The sequence below is a fragment of the Mirounga leonina genome, unplaced genomic scaffold (genome assembly GCF_011800145.1).
Source record: "Mirounga leonina isolate KUSES-001 unplaced genomic scaffold, KU_Mleo_1.0 Mir_82, whole genome shotgun sequence".
Classification (NCBI taxonomy): Eukaryota; Metazoa; Chordata; class Mammalia; order Carnivora; family Phocidae; genus Mirounga; species Mirounga leonina.
Genome location: NW_023270825.1, coordinates 22,211,223 through 22,230,114, shown reverse-complemented (window position 1 = coordinate 22,230,114; position 18,892 = coordinate 22,211,223). Strand labels below are relative to the sequence as shown.

At 38.0% G+C, this 18,892-nt stretch overlaps 1 protein-coding gene across 1 annotated transcript in view; it reads left to right on the top strand.

Annotated features, from left to right (window-relative positions):
* The window catches only part of NRXN3 (neurexin 3), a 1,463,404-nt gene extending 1,450,151 nt beyond the window's left edge, over positions 1-13,253 (top strand). The window contains exon 17 of the mRNA XM_034993352.1: positions 11,850-13,253. Coding sequence (XP_034849243.1) covers positions 11,850-12,772 — 923 coding nt within the window. The 3' untranslated portion in view covers positions 12,773-13,253. The remainder of the gene's footprint in view (positions 1-11,849) is intronic.
* The last annotated feature ends 5,639 nt before the right edge of the window (positions 13,254-18,892 follow it).

Here is an 18,892-nt window from a genome sequence, read left to right as displayed (position 1 = left end):
CAAGTTAAGGATTATGTGAATATAGGGAAATAAGTCATTAATTTAGGGTCCTTCCACAATAAATGTTCTATCTTACCAGTTTTAAAATGTAATGCTACCCACTGTAATGTTGTATCTATTCTTATCCACTTAAGTAAGAAAAATTACTCTAAACTGGGCAAGCAAATCATTAATACAGAAATACAGTTCTGAATATTGGGCTTGATGGTGTCCTGGACTATTGTCCATCTTGGAAGCTTAATTTATCTGTCTCTCCCCCTATCTACTATAATGATGTGTAGAAACTGAGTTTGGGAATGGATAGTACATGAACTTCTTACTTGGGGCATTTTTTTCACCATTAAAAAGAAAATATTAAACTTTTTATTTAGAAACAAATACCATGTATGAAGCAGGTTTATTCACCCCTTCTCTGAGCATTCCTTATGTCTGAGGAAGAGCTTGTGAGAAGTCATAGTATATACAGGAATCATTTTGTAACACAGATGGCAGCCATTCCCACATTCCTGGACTCCATATCCATTCTTAGAGCCTCCATTTTTATTCTTGGCAAAACCATGATTCAGAACTGAACCAATGGTTCTCCGGTTCTCCCAGAAGAATCCCTCCCTTCTTCCCATGGACACATAGAAAAGCAACTAGCGAAACGTTTTTGTATCTGTCATAGGAGGGACAGATGAGGAGATTTACCTCATAGGTCTAACTCAAAAACCTTGAAAATCCTCAGTAGGTATTTGTTCTCCAGACTTCTCTCTTAGCCCACCCTACTTGGAATGGTTTAACTCTTTCCCTGGAATTGCAGTCAGAGTCCCACAAAGGTTTCCTCTTCCTTCCTCTTTCCACTATTTTCCCTCAGAAATTTAAAATATTTGCGGTTATACAAAGTAGTTCATTCAGGCCTTCCTCTTGGACCTCACCTGTACACATTGAAAACAATGTCCCTTAGCAAGTAGGATCCACTCTCCCAAAGAGGCGAGTCTGCAGCTTGAATTACTTCAGTATGCCTTTGGAGTGTGTCAAGCACAACTCCAAGCAGTTTAGAAACATACTTGTCGGGGCGCCTGGGTGGCTCAGTTGGTTAAGCGACTGCCTTCGGCTCAGGTCATGATCCTGGAGTCCCGGGATCGAGTCCCGCATCGGGCTCGCTGCTTGGCAGGGGCTCTGCTTCTCCCTCTGCCCTCTTCCCTCTTGTGCTCTCTGTCTCTCATTCTCTCTCTCTCAAATAAATAAATAAAATCTTTAAAAAAAAAAAAATACTTGTCTTTGAAACAAGCACACTCCTCAAGATGAATTCTGACCAGTGTAATTCCATCTTACTGCATTTGATGTTTTTAAAAGTTTGACTTTACATTGAGACAGGGTTATTTGGACATAGTGGGATAAAAAAAAAAAAAAAAATGGCTGCATCAAGATCTGCTGTTTCAGGTCAAATTATTGTATTATTTGTTCTCGACGGCAGGCATAATTCTAAATCATTCTGAACACCCACCAAGTAGAGGCATAGGTAGAGAACTGTGTAGTTACTGATAATAAAACCTAACACAGATAGCTGATGAAGATTAAAATAAAGCTGGGACATGATTATGAACTACTAGCAATATTACTTTGTATCTTACATTAGAAATCAAACAAGTTTGTGTAGGTAACTGATGGCTGACATAAAAATGTCTATGCACTATATTTAGTCTGTGTCGGCTTCATTGAAACTATGGCTTCCATGGGTTTAAAAAATACATATTTTATTTGCAAAGTGACAACCATAAATTTTGCTATGTTTGATTGTTTCAACCAGTGATTTCCAGAATGTAAATGATGTGTCATACTTGTATGAGTTTTAAAACAGGCTATTTTGAAATAGGTAAATTACTCAGTAAAAAACTAGGAGACCCAAATTGATGGGTCTCCTCAAAACACCTCTTAATACCTCTTATTATCCAGGAGTATGTGTATACTGGAAGTATCTTATTCTTTAAGTTTCATACTTAGGCCCGTTATGTTTCTTACTTTAAAAAATTGCCTATGAAACAAAAAACAGCCCATTTGAGTATTATCAAAACTAACTTCATTCTGTAGAAGTCATTTGATGCCTCGTGAGGCCATATGAGTATTTGTAGGGTCTTCTCGTGCCATACAATTCAGTGTTAAAAGTATAATTATTCAAAAAAATCAGTGGCAACAAGGGTTTTTCTTTTCCTATATGATTGGGACTTTTTACCTCCTTCTAAAACCTCCCAGCTGCCCTTTGTGAAGTTCCTACAATAATGATTAACATTATTAAACCAGAGACTAAAAATCTTGGTACGGACTGACCCATGGGGACACATTACTATAATTATTTTAAAATAAAATAATAAAAGGGGCGTCCCAAAGGGGGCCAAAGTCTGACTCATCCTCACAATTTATTCCTTTTTGTCAAAGTCACCCAGAAAAGTTCTTAGGAGTGACTAGGATTGTGTCAGAACCAGTGCTCTCAAGTGTCTTACCTTTGTGGTTTGCCTACCTGGGTTTCCAAGTCCTTGGCTGGACATTAATGTTCCCACAAGGATATAATATTGAATATAACTCTTGAGATCTCTTCCAGTAGAGGCTGAGGCCATTTCTAAAACAAAAACACACGCACACACACTCACACACTCCCCCTTCTCCCCTTGCCACTCACTCTCCTCCTCTTCCTCTCTCTTTTCCATTTTTTCTCAGTATAGATTGGATGGAACATTTGTTTCCCACATGATCTCTAGAAGACTGGTATAGTTTCCCCCAGTGTACTGGGAATAAACCATGCTCATTTCCTGACTATCCTGTACTTTACAGAAACTGACACTGTGCAACTGTGTTCTTTGGAGTCGAGAGGGGGTTTGCCCCTGTTACTAATATATATCTCTATCAATCTATATGCTATTCCATTTATCAGGCTTATTTTATGGACACCTTATTGTCACTTATGGTACCCTGTCAATTTGGCAAAACCCCAGAAAACTCATAAGGAACAATGCAATTATAACCTCTCTCTGACTTACAAAATATGCCTTCTAAGTCTGTGAATGAATATGGGATCAGTTTTCTAGAGCAGAACCCACGAACTCATATATATGTTTACCTCAGTTCCTGCCACTGTAGACTCTACTTCAGCCCTCAACATGCATATACATGTGCATATCCTTTCCTTGTTGTCATCGGCAGGAAGCCTTGGGATGCCCTTTGCCCCTACTGGAAAGGCATGAAACTAAGTCCAGTACCTTCCTCTCACCCCAAATCAGTTTTGTCTTGCTGACCTCTCCCCAACCCTAGCTTGCTGTTCTGGTTTTCTCTTTTCCCTAAATGCAACTTACTTTAAGCATGTATTAATTTGATTACCATTCCTACAGTTAAAGGATAATAGAAGATGACCCATTTGTCAGTCTTAGCCACTTTCTTCTCTTTCAAATGTCTACTTATGACGTACATCCAGACTGCACGCCCTTTTTATTTTTTTTAGAGAAGCAAAACCAAAAAGAAAAAAAATTAAGAAAATGCAAATTTTTAAAGAAAATGCAAAATTTGTTTTTAATTTTGGCTATCACCAAAAGGGGAATCAATAAGCCAGAAAACAAAAAGCAAAAAAAAAAAAAAGTGTCCCCTGATTGCTCTGTCTGTGCCTCCTCAGCGTGTGCATCTGGTTGTTCATCTCTGAAAGTGTGTGGAATACTTTTTTCTTTAAAACTTTTTTTTTGGTTCTTTCCTCCCTTTTCGTTTGGGAATTAAGTACTTTTTGTATTGTATCTATCTATATCTATCTATCTATATATATATATCAATATGTTTCATTTAATTGCTAGATCTTTAACTTGGCTTTATCCAAAATTATGAGAAAAAAGTTATGAATTGTTTTCTGCAATTTTTCCCCACTCCCTCTTTAAATGTGGAACAACTTCAGCTGCAGAATCTCCACATCCACATCTCTGGAATTAGCACCTTCTCTTTGGGAATCCCATGTACCATGGGTGACAGGGGGAAGATGGATGACATCATTCAGACAGAACCATTTCTTTCTAGGGAAGTGATTAGTAACCCAGCAAGTGGGCTCCCTATACAGGCTTGCCTTTTTCATCACCTCTGCAAGTCTCTAACCTCCTCCCCTAACTCTAGATGGGGCTGTGTGGCTGCCGGTGAAGTTGTTCAACTTGAATGCATAAATCTAGTCTCCTTGTTTTTGCTTTTAATCTTTTAATCATTATTATTAGTATTATTTTATGTATTTTGACTACGTTTAGTAGGAAAAAAGTTTAACTGTTTTTATTATTTGAAACTCTTTAATGAAACTGTAATGATTTTTGGAGTAATTGCATGTTGAAGAAGTTGCAGCTTAGGGTGTGTGAGATTGTGTTAGAGTTCTGTTCTTTATTTCTGTAGATGGGCATGTGTAGGCTCATTTGTTTTTGTATATTGCCCATCCCTTCCTTACAGCCAGAAGCTCTAATGCAGCTAGATCACTCCGTGCCGCCCTTACATGGACATGGCGACTCACTTACACATTCACCCCCATCATCTTCATTTCTTGTGTAGTACATTCATAAATATGACCCTCCCCTCTGCATCTTTCCTTCCCATACCCCCTTTCTTTAGCATTGTTCAAATTTATGTGCTGTCATCCATCCCCTTAAAGAAATCTAAAACTTGTCAAAAAGACAAAAATATTTAAAAATTAAATATATATCTGAGAACCTATATCAGTGCAGAAGTTCATTCAAAACCCTCCAGATTCATAGATTTTTTTAAAAGGCAAATTATAAAAGTAAACAGGTTTTTTTTTTAATTTTTTAAATCCTCGCAATCGGAATTATTTCAAATTCAAAATCGATGCCCTCCCAAGCCCCTCAAAGTAAAACTTTGTTAAAGTGCAGATTTTTTTTTTCTTTTCATGTTATGTGGTGTGGATGTATGTGTTGTTGCCTCCCTGTATCATCCTCTGTTGTAAATTATTATATTTGAAAAATTAGACATTTTGCTCAAAAGTTTTTTAAGAAATGACAACAAAAAAGCAAGTTACAAGAATGTGGCAATTCTATTTGTCCAAGAGCATTCTTACACAACTTTCTTTTGTAAATTTTTCTTTCATGCCAAAAAACATGCGGGCAATTTGTTGATGTAAGTTGACTATAAATTAATACGGTATGCTTTTTTCACTTGAGTTATTTTATGGAAATGATTTCTTTTTTTTGTTTTCCAAAAACAGCCTCTATTTTTTATTTGCTTTTACTTTTATTTTTCCTGTCATTATACTGTGAATGCCGTGTCGATGTTATTTGCTCTCCTTTCCTCTAGCTTACTTTGGCCCTGATGTTGGTTTTATTTTCTACTATATGATTTGAAGACAGTACTAAATATTTTATTTCATTTGTGTCTCTCTGCTTAATTTTCACTGTTATGTTCTGTGCTGAATTGCTTCTAATGATCAATGTGAACTCTACTGTTGGTAGAAGGGGGTGGGTGAGTTCTTAGCATCCAAAGAAAGCCTAGCCTCTTTGCCTGAACCAACCTTAAAGCCTTAAAAGTAATGGTAGGCTTTACAGTGGGATATTAAATTGGTTACAGCCTATGGGAGGCCTGGACCCCCAGAAGAAAATGAGTTAACTCCAAGTATTATCAGTGGTAATACATCCTCATTTAACTCCTTAGAAAGCATTTAGGGAAATCAGTCCTTTATTGTATTTTCCTTCAGCAGAGGGACATTAAGATACTCTCAAGTGACTATGGTAGAGTTTGGTTATCCAGGATTACACCACCACCATCACTGCAGAATGCAGAACCCATTTTCTTGAGAATAAAGGCATCGAGAATCCCAGGTGTTTATATAGAGTATTGTCCTGTAATATGCCTTTGAATGTATAGAACTTACTGGTGAAAGCACACATATATACACAGAAGGTACTCAATTATCTACCCCGCCCCCCGCTTCTCTCTCCCTCCCTGCCTCTCTCTTCCTCTCCCTCCTTTCCTGCCTCCCTTCCTACCTCTCACCTTCTCCCTCTTCCTCCTTCTCCCTCCCTCCCTGCCTCTCTCTCAATCTCTCTGCCTTTCTCCCTCCCTCCCTGCTTCTCTTTCTCTCAATCTCTCTCTGCTCCCCCCTCCCCTTTTCCCTTTTTATTAATAGTTGCTATTTCTCTCCTGGATTTAATCAGGTAAACTTTAAAAGGATTCTACCAAGAAGAAACATGATGATTTTCACATCTAAAGTTTTATTTAGGAAACCTTTCAGGTAGGTAGGTACTGCCATTTTGTGTGACCTTAGGGGTGAGAATATCCCTTGACCTTAAAGGTATTTGGGTTAATGTTGCCTTATGCACTTTGGGAACATAAGAGCAGTACGAAGTGCTATACAATTTTTAAAGAGGTTACTTGTTTCACTTTAATTTCAGGTATATCAGAAACTATTATAGAACTATCAGACCATATGGTGGTTAACAGATAGGTTTCCATTCCAGCAGCTTTAATTAATGGGCTTTCTCTTAGTTCATATGATTTTATATTGTTTCATGTGCTAGATATTTTGGGTTTAAAACCAAGAACTTCCTAAATGGGGTATTATTTTGTCTAATAGAATTTATTTTTGTTGAGGAAGCTATCAATAGGTCAACTTAATAAAAGGTTAATCATTTTTTTAAAAATATAAGCTCTTTGAATTCTTATAAATCATTCTTCCAAGTCTGCATTTAAAATAGCCTCAATAATCTAGATCCTATATTATTACACTTGTACCTTAGCATGAGGCTACTATGTTAAAAAAAAAAAAAATGGTCAGAAGAATTTAATCAATGGTTTCAGTGTTTACAGGCCCAAAATGTTAGTAGAAATAATACTAGTAACTAGCATTTTGGAGTAACAGTGGGTTCTGTGCTAAATACTTAATATGCATTATAATTAACATTAACATGCATTATTATTATTCACAGTGGCGGTTTGAGATAGACTGTGTTATTACTTCCATTTTTCAGAGAGTTTAAGAACTTTTACCACATTCATGGCTAGTAAGCCACAGAGCTGAGCTGCTAACCTGAGTATGAGTGACTCCAGAGGCAAAGCTCTTAATAGGCAAATGAAAAACTCCACTTGACATTCCTTATTTTACAACATAGAATGAAATCCAGGGGCTTTGTCTCATCTTACCTGGGCATATGTTGAAAAATAGCATCTGTAGCCTTTCAGAATCAAATCCATTTCAGACAGACTAGGGGGAAAATATCCTACTTAGAGATTCTCATCTTATTAAAATGTAAGTGAAGCCCCTTTGAGACACTTGAGTTTTTCTGGAGCCTTCTTGCCATGTTTGTCCATGGCTATTTTTTCTGAAGGTAGAGGGGAATTGCAAGCTTCGGGATATTTATGTGCTACGTGTACATGCTGCTTTGGTACCAAATAACTAAATGAATGTATTCAACAACTAATGTAGTGGGGAAAAGGATGATTTTTCTGTATTATATGACTTTCTCAGCAGAGAATTAGAAAAAATGCAAATAAGAGGTGAAGTAAAGAACCTAAATAGACATAAAAGAAATTCAAGGAACTGGAGCATAGTGTCCTCTCTCGGTCTGGCTCTTTGGTGTCATTGTTTCGGTATTTTTGTGACTTCTTAGGCTCAAATATCTCCCGAGAGGCAAAGGTTGCAGCCACATTGAAATTTCGTGCTGCTCTTGTTTTTTTCAGATGACCCACTACATTCACCATCACCTGCAACACTCTCACAGTTCAGGAGAGTTCTATTAAATTTTTAACACACTGTCTTTTTCGATGGCAGAGAGCCCCTTTTGCTGGATATCAGCCCTAGACACATGAATTATATATCTATAAATATACTCATAAAGCAAAAAAGCAGGGCAGCCTTCAGGGCTAAAATAGACCTTTTATATCCCTAGTGATCTCTCTAGTTTAAAGAAAAGCACAACCCTGTCAGAAACGGGTATATATTCCTGATTTAAAATGCTGACATTAAGGAATATAGTTCTTATTGCAAGCCAAAGAAAAATTCTGGGGATGGAATAAGAAATTAGGGTGTTGATGGCCTGCAAGTTTTCTGCCTGTAACCCCCTATGATTTTAGGCTTGTTACTTCTGTGAATACTTTTATAAGCACAGACATCTGGTAGACCCCTGACTCCATAGTCTTTGGGCATTGAAAAAAGTATCAGCTGCTCCAGCATTTCTGAGGTAATCACTTTGGATTAAAACAAATAAATATAAAATCTTAAGTAGCTTTCTACAATCTAAGGTATTTCTCTTAAGGATCTAATCATGGGAGAAATGTATCCTTCATCTCCTCATCTCAAAGGATGTACGCCTTGGACTTCCCAGGACACTATAATCATCCTAAATCTTAGAGATGGAATTGGATATTAAAATTGATTATACACACCAACTCCCACACCTGTCCTAGGCAGCTTGCACATTTACAGGTCTCTAGAATTTTCCATCTCATTTTCACTGTAATTCCCATTCATAACAATTCCCACAGCCCAGTTGACTTCCTTTTAAACTGAAGACATTCTTCAATTTCTTAAGATGCCAGGAAAGGGGTGGATTATGAAAGCTTTTCTCCCTTTCCATTGATGAACCTACCACCAGAATTGGGGCTCACTTTTCTCTGACAGGGGGCATGATTTATCATTTTTTTTAATCACTGCTGCCAGGATTAATAACAAAAATGGCAAAGAAAACTGAAGATTAGTAATTTGGACAGATTATTTAAACTCTGAAATAGCATACCCATCATTTTAGTTTTGAAATAAGCTCTTATGTCACTTAGGGGCTCACCAACCTTTTAGAAGCTCTTTATAAATTGGAAAGCTTTAGGACTCTCTTCATTATGAAAATGGTTTCTACTCTTTTTTTTTAATCCAAGAGAGATTAAAAGGGGTTGAATTGGGAAGTGAATAGCAAAGGAAAGTGGCGGGGGGAGGCAATTCAACTGCAGAGTGAACAGTTTGTGGATTTTGTAGACTTTTTACAACAAAGAAACTGCAGAAGCTTTAGCTAGGATTGCAAAAAGGGGGGGGAGGAAGAAGCAAATTTAAGACTCCAGTTGGGTGTCACAGATGGTACACTAAAATTGCAAATGAATGCCACTATGTAATCAGGAAGGCAGTGATCTTAATCTCACTTAAAGGGACATCAGCACCCTACTTAACAATTTGCCTTTAAGTGTTCTAAACCAGGCTTTTGCCTTTTAGCAGATTGGCTATTACTTGTCCTTTATCCCAGTTTCCTCTCTGCTTAATATACATGGAGCAGATTTTTATCATGGTCCTAAGGAACAGATGACTCTCAGTATTTGTGCCAGAAAAGAACACACGAGCTAAACCTTTATTCTAGGTGAGACAGGTAAAAAAAAAAAAAAAAAAAAATCCTGACTTGGTCTCTGAAGGAAAGTAAAATCATCCCTGAGTAATCTCTAGAGAACCTTCAAACACATTGCATGGGCCTTCTCTCTTCTCATCGCTGTTCTCTTCCTTAAACACTGCCTTTTTCCATGGGTCACCTTAAATATTTATTAACACTTGCCATCCCCTCCCCCCGAGGAGAAAAGTAAACTCGGGGTTAGTTTTAGGACTGGCTTATCTTTAGGGAATTGTGCTCCAAATCCCATTTCTAAAAACTAGCAACAGTTGTAAATTGTGCATTAAATATGTTGCAAGATATAGGAATTCTATATGTTCACAATGTTAAAAAAAAAAAAAAAAAGTCACGCTGGTCCAGTAAAGCAAGTCTGAAGCTGTGACAAATGTGCAAAGATTGTTTCACTCAACAGTTTGAAACTCTTGAGCACTAGAAGAGAAGCTTGGGATTAGCGCATAGCCCAAAATACCATCTTGAAATTCTCAGAAAGGTTCATGTTTTATTTCTCTACACATGGTAACATCAGGTAGGACAGAGATGACTGGTTGTCTTCCAAATGATATACATACATTATGTACATTATTGCCACCCTCCCCAACTGCATTTCTCTCTGCATAACACAATGTTACTGGCTAATTCTGGAGTGAAGCTCCTGACATGGCTACAAAGGGTGTTTTGAAGGTATGTAACAGGCTTCCTCCCCAGCTGCAGTCTGGGCAGGTTAGATGCAGCAGTTCCAAAGGAGGCATAGGAAACTAAAAGATATAAAGTATGGAAAGAGGAGCAGGAGAATTCTCATTTGTGAGTCAGTCTTTGTAGGAAGAACCGAAAGACCGTGTAAGCGCAAAGGCTTGTCCACCTAGAACTCTGCAGTAGTGAGTCACATGTCTGACTTTGTCACCAATAAGGGGCACCTCAGCGAGAGTCACATCTGATAATAGATGTTCCAACACTGACCATCCCGTCCGGGCAGTTACTGTGGAGGGCAGAACAGACAAAATCATACCTGGCTGAGTGCTTAATGACCCAGCTCAGAAATAATATATTCCCAACTCAACTGTCTGACTAACTGGGACTGGAAAACATCATGCCATCCCTGCTAGAGGATTTTTTTTAAAAAACAGCTGAAATACATTTTTGGAACAAATTCAGTGAGGAGATACGAACTGTGACTTCTGGAGATTCTTTCTGTTTGAAAAATAACACGATAAAGAGACACAGAAGAGACCTCGATTATCTCGCTTACGTACGTGAGTAATAAACGTGGCCCAACAATTAGGTGAGTAACATCCACCACAGAATATTTGTAGTACCCATGATTTGCAAGGCACTATGATTTACTGAATTACTCTGAACTTTCTTTCCTGACCTAGTCCACGTTTATAAGTGCAATAACTAGGGTCTGTGGGTAAACCAATTTATTTTTCCCACTCTAGATAAGAATCGCTGATTTTAATTTTTTTTAAGATTTTATTTATTTGAGAGAACAAGGAGGGGCAGAGGGGGAGGGAGAGGGACAAGCAGACTCCCTGCTGAGCTGAGCAGGGAGCCCAACGGGGGGCTCAATCTCAGGACCCTGAGATCATAACCTGAGCTGAAGCCAGACGCTTAACTGACTGAGCCCCCGCCAGGCGCCCCAAGAATCGCTGATTTTAAAAACTTTGTTATTTCTACATGTCTGAATCTAAGTTTTCCACAAGGTATGGATATCTAGTCTGAGTATTTTTAAAATCTAGTGTCCACCTCAGCATATATTACATATAGCATAAAAGCAATGCATAAACATGAGATCAGTGCAAGGCGAGTTGTCATTTAATAGGGGAATTTCTGGAAAAGCATAATCAAAAAGGGTTTGTTAGATGAACATGTTTAACCTCTCCTGTGTTCCCCTCACTTAGCATATAGTAAATGAAGACTGAACTTGATAAATGTTAAATAAAAGACTAGCTTAAAAGACGAAAGACAATCTTTTATGTTCACTGATCTTGATCTCTGTGACATGGAGAATATGCCATGCTCATCCTCATGGGAGCAAGTAAGTAGAAACCCAAGAAGGCAATAATGAAATGCTAGGGCTTACGGATTAATCACATGCATGAGTGCATACACACACACACTCTCTCTCTCTCTCTCTCTCTCTCTCTCTCTCTCTCTTCTGATAGCCAGTTTTTGCAACAGTAACATGGAAGGTCATTATTTTGTAAGCAGATTCTGGAAACAGCCTACTTGAATTCTCTCCAAATAATTACTTGAGAGTATCTTTAAAAGCTAGGGGGTTTCAGATTTTGGTGGCAAGAGGCATATAATGGGCTCTAAATCAGTTTAGAATGGTTAGGCTACAACAAAGGATCCATGTGCGGGCCCAGGTCATTTTATTATTATTTCTGATGCCTAACTGATGAAATACAGTCCCTGAGAATGCCTATGAATTGTGTCTATCTGCAAATATACTAATTGTGTTTTTCTTTTTCTTTTCAATCCCAGGAGGTGAATTAGTTGTCCCTCTTCTTGTAGAAGACCCTTTAGCTACCCCTCCTATTGCTACTCGTGCACCTTCCATTACACTCCCCCCTACCTTTCGCCCCCTCCTCACCATTATTGAGACCACCAAAGATTCCCTGTCCATGACCTCTGAGGCGGGGTTACCTTGCTTGTCGGACCAAGGCAGCGATGGTTGTGATGATGATGGCTTGGTGATATCTGGGTATGGCTCAGGGGAAACCTTTGACTCTAACCTGCCCCCTACTGATGATGAAGATTTTTACACCACCTTCTCCTTGGTAACAGATAAGAGTCTTTCCACTTCAATCTTCGAAGGTGGCTACAAAGCACATGCGCCCAAGTGGGAATCCAAGGACTTTAGACCTAACAAAGTCTCCGAAACTAGTAGGACTACTACCACATCTTTGTCCCCTGAGCTGATCCGCTTCACAGCTTCCTCGTCTGGGATGGTGCCCAAATTGCCAGCTGGCAAAATGAATAACCGTGATCTCAAACCCCAGCCTGATATAGTCTTGCTTCCGTTGCCCACTGCCTATGAGCTAGACAGCACCAAACTGAAGAGCCCACTAATTACTTCCCCCATGTTCCGTAATGTGCCCACAGCAAACCCCACGGAGCCGGGAGTCAGACGGGTTCCGGGGGCCTCAGAGGTGATCCGCGAGTCGAGCAGTACAACAGGGATGGTCGTCGGTATTGTGGCTGCCGCTGCCCTCTGCATCTTGATCCTCCTGTACGCCATGTACAAGTACAGGAACAGGGACGAGGGGTCCTACCAAGTGGACGAGACGCGGAACTACATCAGCAACTCGGCCCAGAGCAACGGCACGCTCATCAAGGAGAAGCAGCAGAGCGCCAAGAGCGGCCACAAGAAACAGAAAAACAAGGACAAGGAGTACTACGTGTAAAAACGCCGCCGCTAATAATCACGTGCACTTAGGACACAGAATTACTTCTCCGTAAAGCTGTAACTACTTGGCCAATGAGATTTCACAGGCGTCAGAACTGCTATCACTACGAGATGGGGCGCACCATGACTACGGTGGGGAAAACCACTTTTAAAAGGACACACACACAGATGTACCTACCTGTGCAGCTCAGCCATGGCTGCTTTGATTCAGTCATCGCTCGGAGACAGAACATTCTCTCTGCCCTGCTGTATCATAAAGCACACACGTTGCGCTCTGGAGCAAGCAGATGGCTCCCCCCACTTCCACGGACTTGGAAGCTTCCTTCTCTTGAGGACTTCGCCCAAGGTAGAGGACTTCACGGCTCACTTGTTCCGTAACTCCAAGTGAGTCTGTAATGATGCTTGTGAAGCTTGACTGTAACAATGTTTTCTTTTTTCTTTCCTTTTAATTATGTAAAAAACAAAAAAAAATGAAAAAAACGAAATGCAAAAACCAAAAAAAAAAAAAAAACCCACCCTTATCTGGTTTTGGCCAGTGTACGTGTAACTTTTCAAGATCTGAGGGGAAAAAAAATGGCTTTTGGGTTTTTGTTTATTTTTTGAGAATGGACATAAGAAGAAAAAACAAACAAACAAACAAAACTCAGAAAACGACAGTAAGAGAGACTATTGCCATATGAACTCAAAAGCTACCATGGTGTTCACTCTACATATCAGGTTGTGGTATTTCTAGAATCTGTTGTTTGTTTCCTATATGATGCTTTGCTGAACACATAGCAAAAATCACAGGATGGATAATAGCATTGATTTGAAAAGCTGGTCCCTCAGGATCTAATTTCAGAATCTGCCACCCAAACTCTGACCAGATGGGTTTAGGGCTGGTTTTATCAGAGCTATTGGCTTGACTTAACAATATTGTTCCAAATTGTGGTAAAGGAGAGAGTCCCGCAAACTAAAAACAGAGCCTTTCCGAGGGAAGGTAAAGAGGGGGTGGGCTGGATCTGTGACTGACTGAAATGCATGCACATAATAAAAGACAAGACAATACTAAAAGTCTGTGAAAGAATCAAAACAGACAGTAGGGGAGTTCAACGTGTGATGGATCCACAAAAGGTCACACAAGCCAAACATGGCATGACAGAGTGCAAAATACATAGTTCTTCCCCCGCCCCCAACATGATGTTTTTCATAGTGGTTTAATTTTGTAGCCTGACACTTACGGATAACTCTGCCCTTCCATTTGCTCACATCTCCCTTCACCCATCTTTTCTAAAAACAAATAAATAAATAATAAATTAATAAAGCTGCTGTGACACACACAAAAAAAGGAATTTAATAGTATAATATATATAAATAAATATATATACAGATATATTTATCATGGTATGTTTGATGGGATGACTGAAACAGGAAAACTGTTAAAGTCTTGAAGTGGAATGAGAATGTTGTTTTAAAAGAAAATAACAAAACAACAAAAAAGTAAACCTTAAAATGTGAAGAAAGTGTGAGTTTTAGTTTTGTCACAGTTAACTGTGTCAAAGAGAATAAACAATCTTCTCAGATTTTGTTTACATATTTTACTACATTTTTGCTGGTATAATCCCTTAGCCACCTATGTACATACTGCTTTAAGAACTGTTCTTTCCTTTCTATGGGTTTGTTTCGGTTTGTTTGGTTTATATTCCAGTTGTCTTTCTTTTTGAAAAGAGGAAACAAATGTACAGAAAAACAAACTGGTTGTGTGGCCATAGCTAATCCAAAAAGCAAGAGACAAAGCAAGACAAATATTCACACAAAAATGATGTCTTCTGGAGGGCCGGATATATACAATTTCTTTTGTATAGATGAAAACCAACCATCTGTTTAGATTTAGAAATCTACTCTTGCTGGTCTTTGTAAGTTGCATGAATATTTGACTTTGAGAAATATCTTAAAGACATGGGGCAAAAAGCGTGATCTAAATGATGGTAGCCTTGACAAATGTGTATGGAAAGAGGTGTTCCTCATTATCTGATACTTCAGTGTGTTACGAGTTTTGGATTTTTTTGTTGTCATTAAAAAAGACAGGATTATAAAGAGATATCAAAGCACGATTTTAGATAAATGGCCCAACCTATATGAAGTTGATTATATCTCGATGTCTGTAAAAGATTGCTGTTTTTGGAGTCTTGAGGTCTTGTGAACCGATTTCCTGCTTTCTTTACATTTTTTTTTTAATTTGAGTAAAAATACATTTGTTATATTCCTTTTAGTGTAAGTTTCTATTTGGACAATTTTATGGGAACATGTGCATTCTGTATGTGAGCTATCATATTCCTGTTGTTTTATGAGCAGACTCTTAAGGAATTTATTTTATGATGTTGTGAAGTTACTGCTTTTTCTTTTTCCTTTCTCTTTGATTTCATATTTGCATTTTCGTTCAAGGATATGCTTAGCAATAAAATGTTCTTCCCAAAACCTTGTATGATGATGCATTTTTATTTTCTAAACATTTGGTAAAATATCTTATACTGGAGCTCAACATGTCATATCTTATTAAAAGCCAAGTAAGCTAGGACCATGTGAAATAAAATATTTTAACCAGTTACTAATTACTTATATAAATTTATCAAAAGTGGCATATATATGGGCTAGACAACTGTTGTCTGTCACCTGAGGCATTATTATTTAGATTGCTATGATAGGGTAAGCAGGAGGGAAAACACTTCTGAACAGGTAAGATGACAGAAGCATTGTATTCTGGGAAGTATTGGATACTATACATTTTTTTTCTTTTTTTAATGTTTGGTAACTTTTAAGTATTCATTGCAAGTCAACAAACTTCAAACAGTTTTCCAGAACCTTACTTATATAATGTCTTAAACCCTGGAAAGCTTTAGATGCCTTCTCTCCGAGTTTCCTGGCATATTGAAAATTTTTTTAAAAAATCACTAAGTCCAAAGACAAAATATATATGAATGCTTACATTTTAACAGCTTTTTTCTAGATTTTTGGATTATAAAATTCTGCAAATATTCATTATAGCTGGCACCATTCTTGTATCTCAGGTGTCCTTGATTTGCTGGTTCCCTACACGCCTCCCCACTTTGCCAATTGGATAAACCATCATGATATGCCACATTTTTCACCATGATCCTGACATGTTGGTTAACTGAACTGGTGTACTCTATCCATACATAGGTTACCAGTTTTCAAAGAGAAAAGCAAATTTAGTTAACCCTGTTCCTTTGGATTTCAGATGATTATGCTCTTTACTATCATGGGAATGGAAAAAAAAAAAGGCTCAATGATGTCAAATTATGGAACGTTTCTTTTTTTTGCTGCCTGTCTCGGATAATTTATGTAAATTAAAGCAACATTTATCAATCCCCATAATGTGCCAGGTACTGTGTTAAATGTTTTGGATCTGTGTAGTGTGTTTAGTCCCTGAGTAGTACATAGTATTTTCCTTATCTTAAAGATGAAGAAACAAAGACACAAAGAGCTTAATGACAACTTGGCAAATACATTCCTAATCATGTTAGAAGTCAGGCCTTCCTGACATGGAGTTCAGAGGGATGTCGTGGAATGGGTAGAGGTACTGAGACCCAACAGGGTTGGGTTGGAACCCCAGCTAGACTCTCACCATGTATGGGCAGTCTTTCTGAAATTTGGCTTCCTCATCTGAAAAATAGGACACCTCAATGACCTTGCCTTGCAAGGTAGTTTGGGGAAAAAGTGAAATAAAGTGTTCTAATTGTGATTGATACAGAGTAGGGGCTCAACAAAGTTATGCTCCTTTACTTTGAGTCCTTTGCTATTCTGTATATAATAGCTGCCTTCTAGAATTAGAAATCCTGCACTAAATTCTACATTAATGAAAAGATTTAGTTGTTGTCAAACAATGTTGGCAAGTCAAGACTAGTTGTAATAGACAAAACTAGTCTTTTTCTGGTCATATACTTTGATTGCAAGCATGACTGCAACTAGTAAATATGTGGCGTTGAAATATGGTAGCATACATCTGTCTGACAGCACATTTTAAGCAAGTGGCCAGAAGTTGGGGTATGTAAAGGGAGTCTAGATTTGAGAACACTTGCCAGAGAAATTTCCAAATAATGGTTAATGTGGTAGATTCATCAAGATGTAAGTGGCATTTGCTCAGATACGCTGGTTAAAGTTCATCAACAGAAATACTTTTTCACTATTGTTCCATGAGGAAATGTTGAGACTACACCATCTCTTTTCAATGTGTTTAACTTGGGCCATAGGCTTTGGAATCTGAAAAGCTTAGTTCAGATCTTGGATCTGAATCTTTGGTCTATCCTTTACTAGCTGTGAAACTTAGAGTAAGGTGTGGGGTGACTCTAGCTTCATCTGTGAAATTGGAATGATACTGTCCTCCTCTTAGTGCTGTTCTGTAACTAAATGAACTGATGTGAATATTAAGTGCTTGGTTATAAGCACAGTGCCTGGCCCATAGCCCTCAAACAATGATGGCTAATACTGCCTTTTTAATTATTGAGTATTGTCCTAGAAAAAAAAAATAAGCCAAAATTCCTTCTAAAAGTTTAGAAAGGTTATATATTGGAGAGCCCCAGAGCAATCACTTTACTCTGTCACCCAAAATCATAATTGTTTTTATTCCCCTACAGTTGAAATCACATTGATTCTTTGAGCTCTTCTTGAGTGTTCCACCAGAAATGTGCATACCCCTGTAAAACCCATTGTTTCAATCAACTCCTTCAGTATAGGGTGCATAAGAAAGATTCGAATGGTAGCCTGTTCCATACCTCAAAGGACAGTCTTCCAACCCTTCCAAATTACAGAGTTATCATTGCCTTAGACACCCTTTCAAAACTCTATATTGGCTTTCCCGCCATAAACTTTCTAAATACCGCTATTTAGTATATAATCCAAGAACCACTTTAAGCATTTACTCTTTTGATAATTCAACACTTACTGAATACTTCTGCACCATCCAGTCTATTGGTTGTTGTTACTTTCAGGGAAGGCAGACAATGGATATAAGCCTTTTTTTCTGGTGTAGATCCCTATAAGCTAAAGTTCTCTTCACCCTATTCAAATTGAAGTTCGGTCTTTCTCCAAAGATATCCAAGACCTGTTCTTGTCCCAGTTCAATTAAAATCTTGATAATTCTGCTTGAAATTGGTTTATTAATGTACTTATTGGACACTGACCAAATGATTACTATATCTTAAATTGAGAGACTTAAGGAGTTTAACAACATACTAAAAGAATACAAATAATGATACTACAGTGAATAAAAGCTGTCAAAAGAGTACAAGCTACATTCTTTGGAGGTTCGGAAGAAATTACTTAAGGGAGGGCTTCAGAGAGGAAGTGATATGTTAGATAAAACTTGAAAAATTGATAAGCAGAGATCAGGGCTACATGCCATTCCAAGCAAAGCACTGAAATGGAAGCAAATAGGATCAAAACCATAATTTGGATGGATCACAGATTGTATATAAGGTGTATTATGAATGGTATGACTCAGAAGTTTTTTGGAATTTTGTTAATGAAAGAATAATGAGAGGATGTCAAGAGGTTCTCAAGGTCAAGAGCTAGTTGTTGAGTAGAGAGGACACAAGCATGTTTGAAGAGAAAGGTAATAACTGATACATTCTCAGAGAATGTAAAAGATGATTTGAGAGATCAAGTTTGCATATAGAGATATTACTCTGAACAAAGCAAGGGAAGAGTATTCTTCTGATACAACAACAAAGGAGAGAGTGGGATAAACAAAACTGACATATTGCAGTGGAGGTGGCAGAAGTAGAGGCAGGTATTGTCAGCCTCAATGTTCAAGATAAGGTCAAAGTCACCTAACAGTGAGACTGAGCACACGGCAGAAGTCGGTCGATAACCCCGTTAGGAAGACAGCTAATAAAAGTATCCGTCAGAGGTCAATTATCTTTATCTGATATTAAATGTAATAATTAATATTTTGCTACATTTCTTTTTTATGTCCTGCCTTGAAGTCTAATCTTGTGTTTCCAAATTTAGAGTTCTTTCAATTATGTAATGCTTTTTCTAGAGAAGCAAGCCATCTTATACTTTTTTTTCCAGAAGCATTTGCGGTGGAAGCTTAGGAAGAGGATGCTAGGCTGATGCA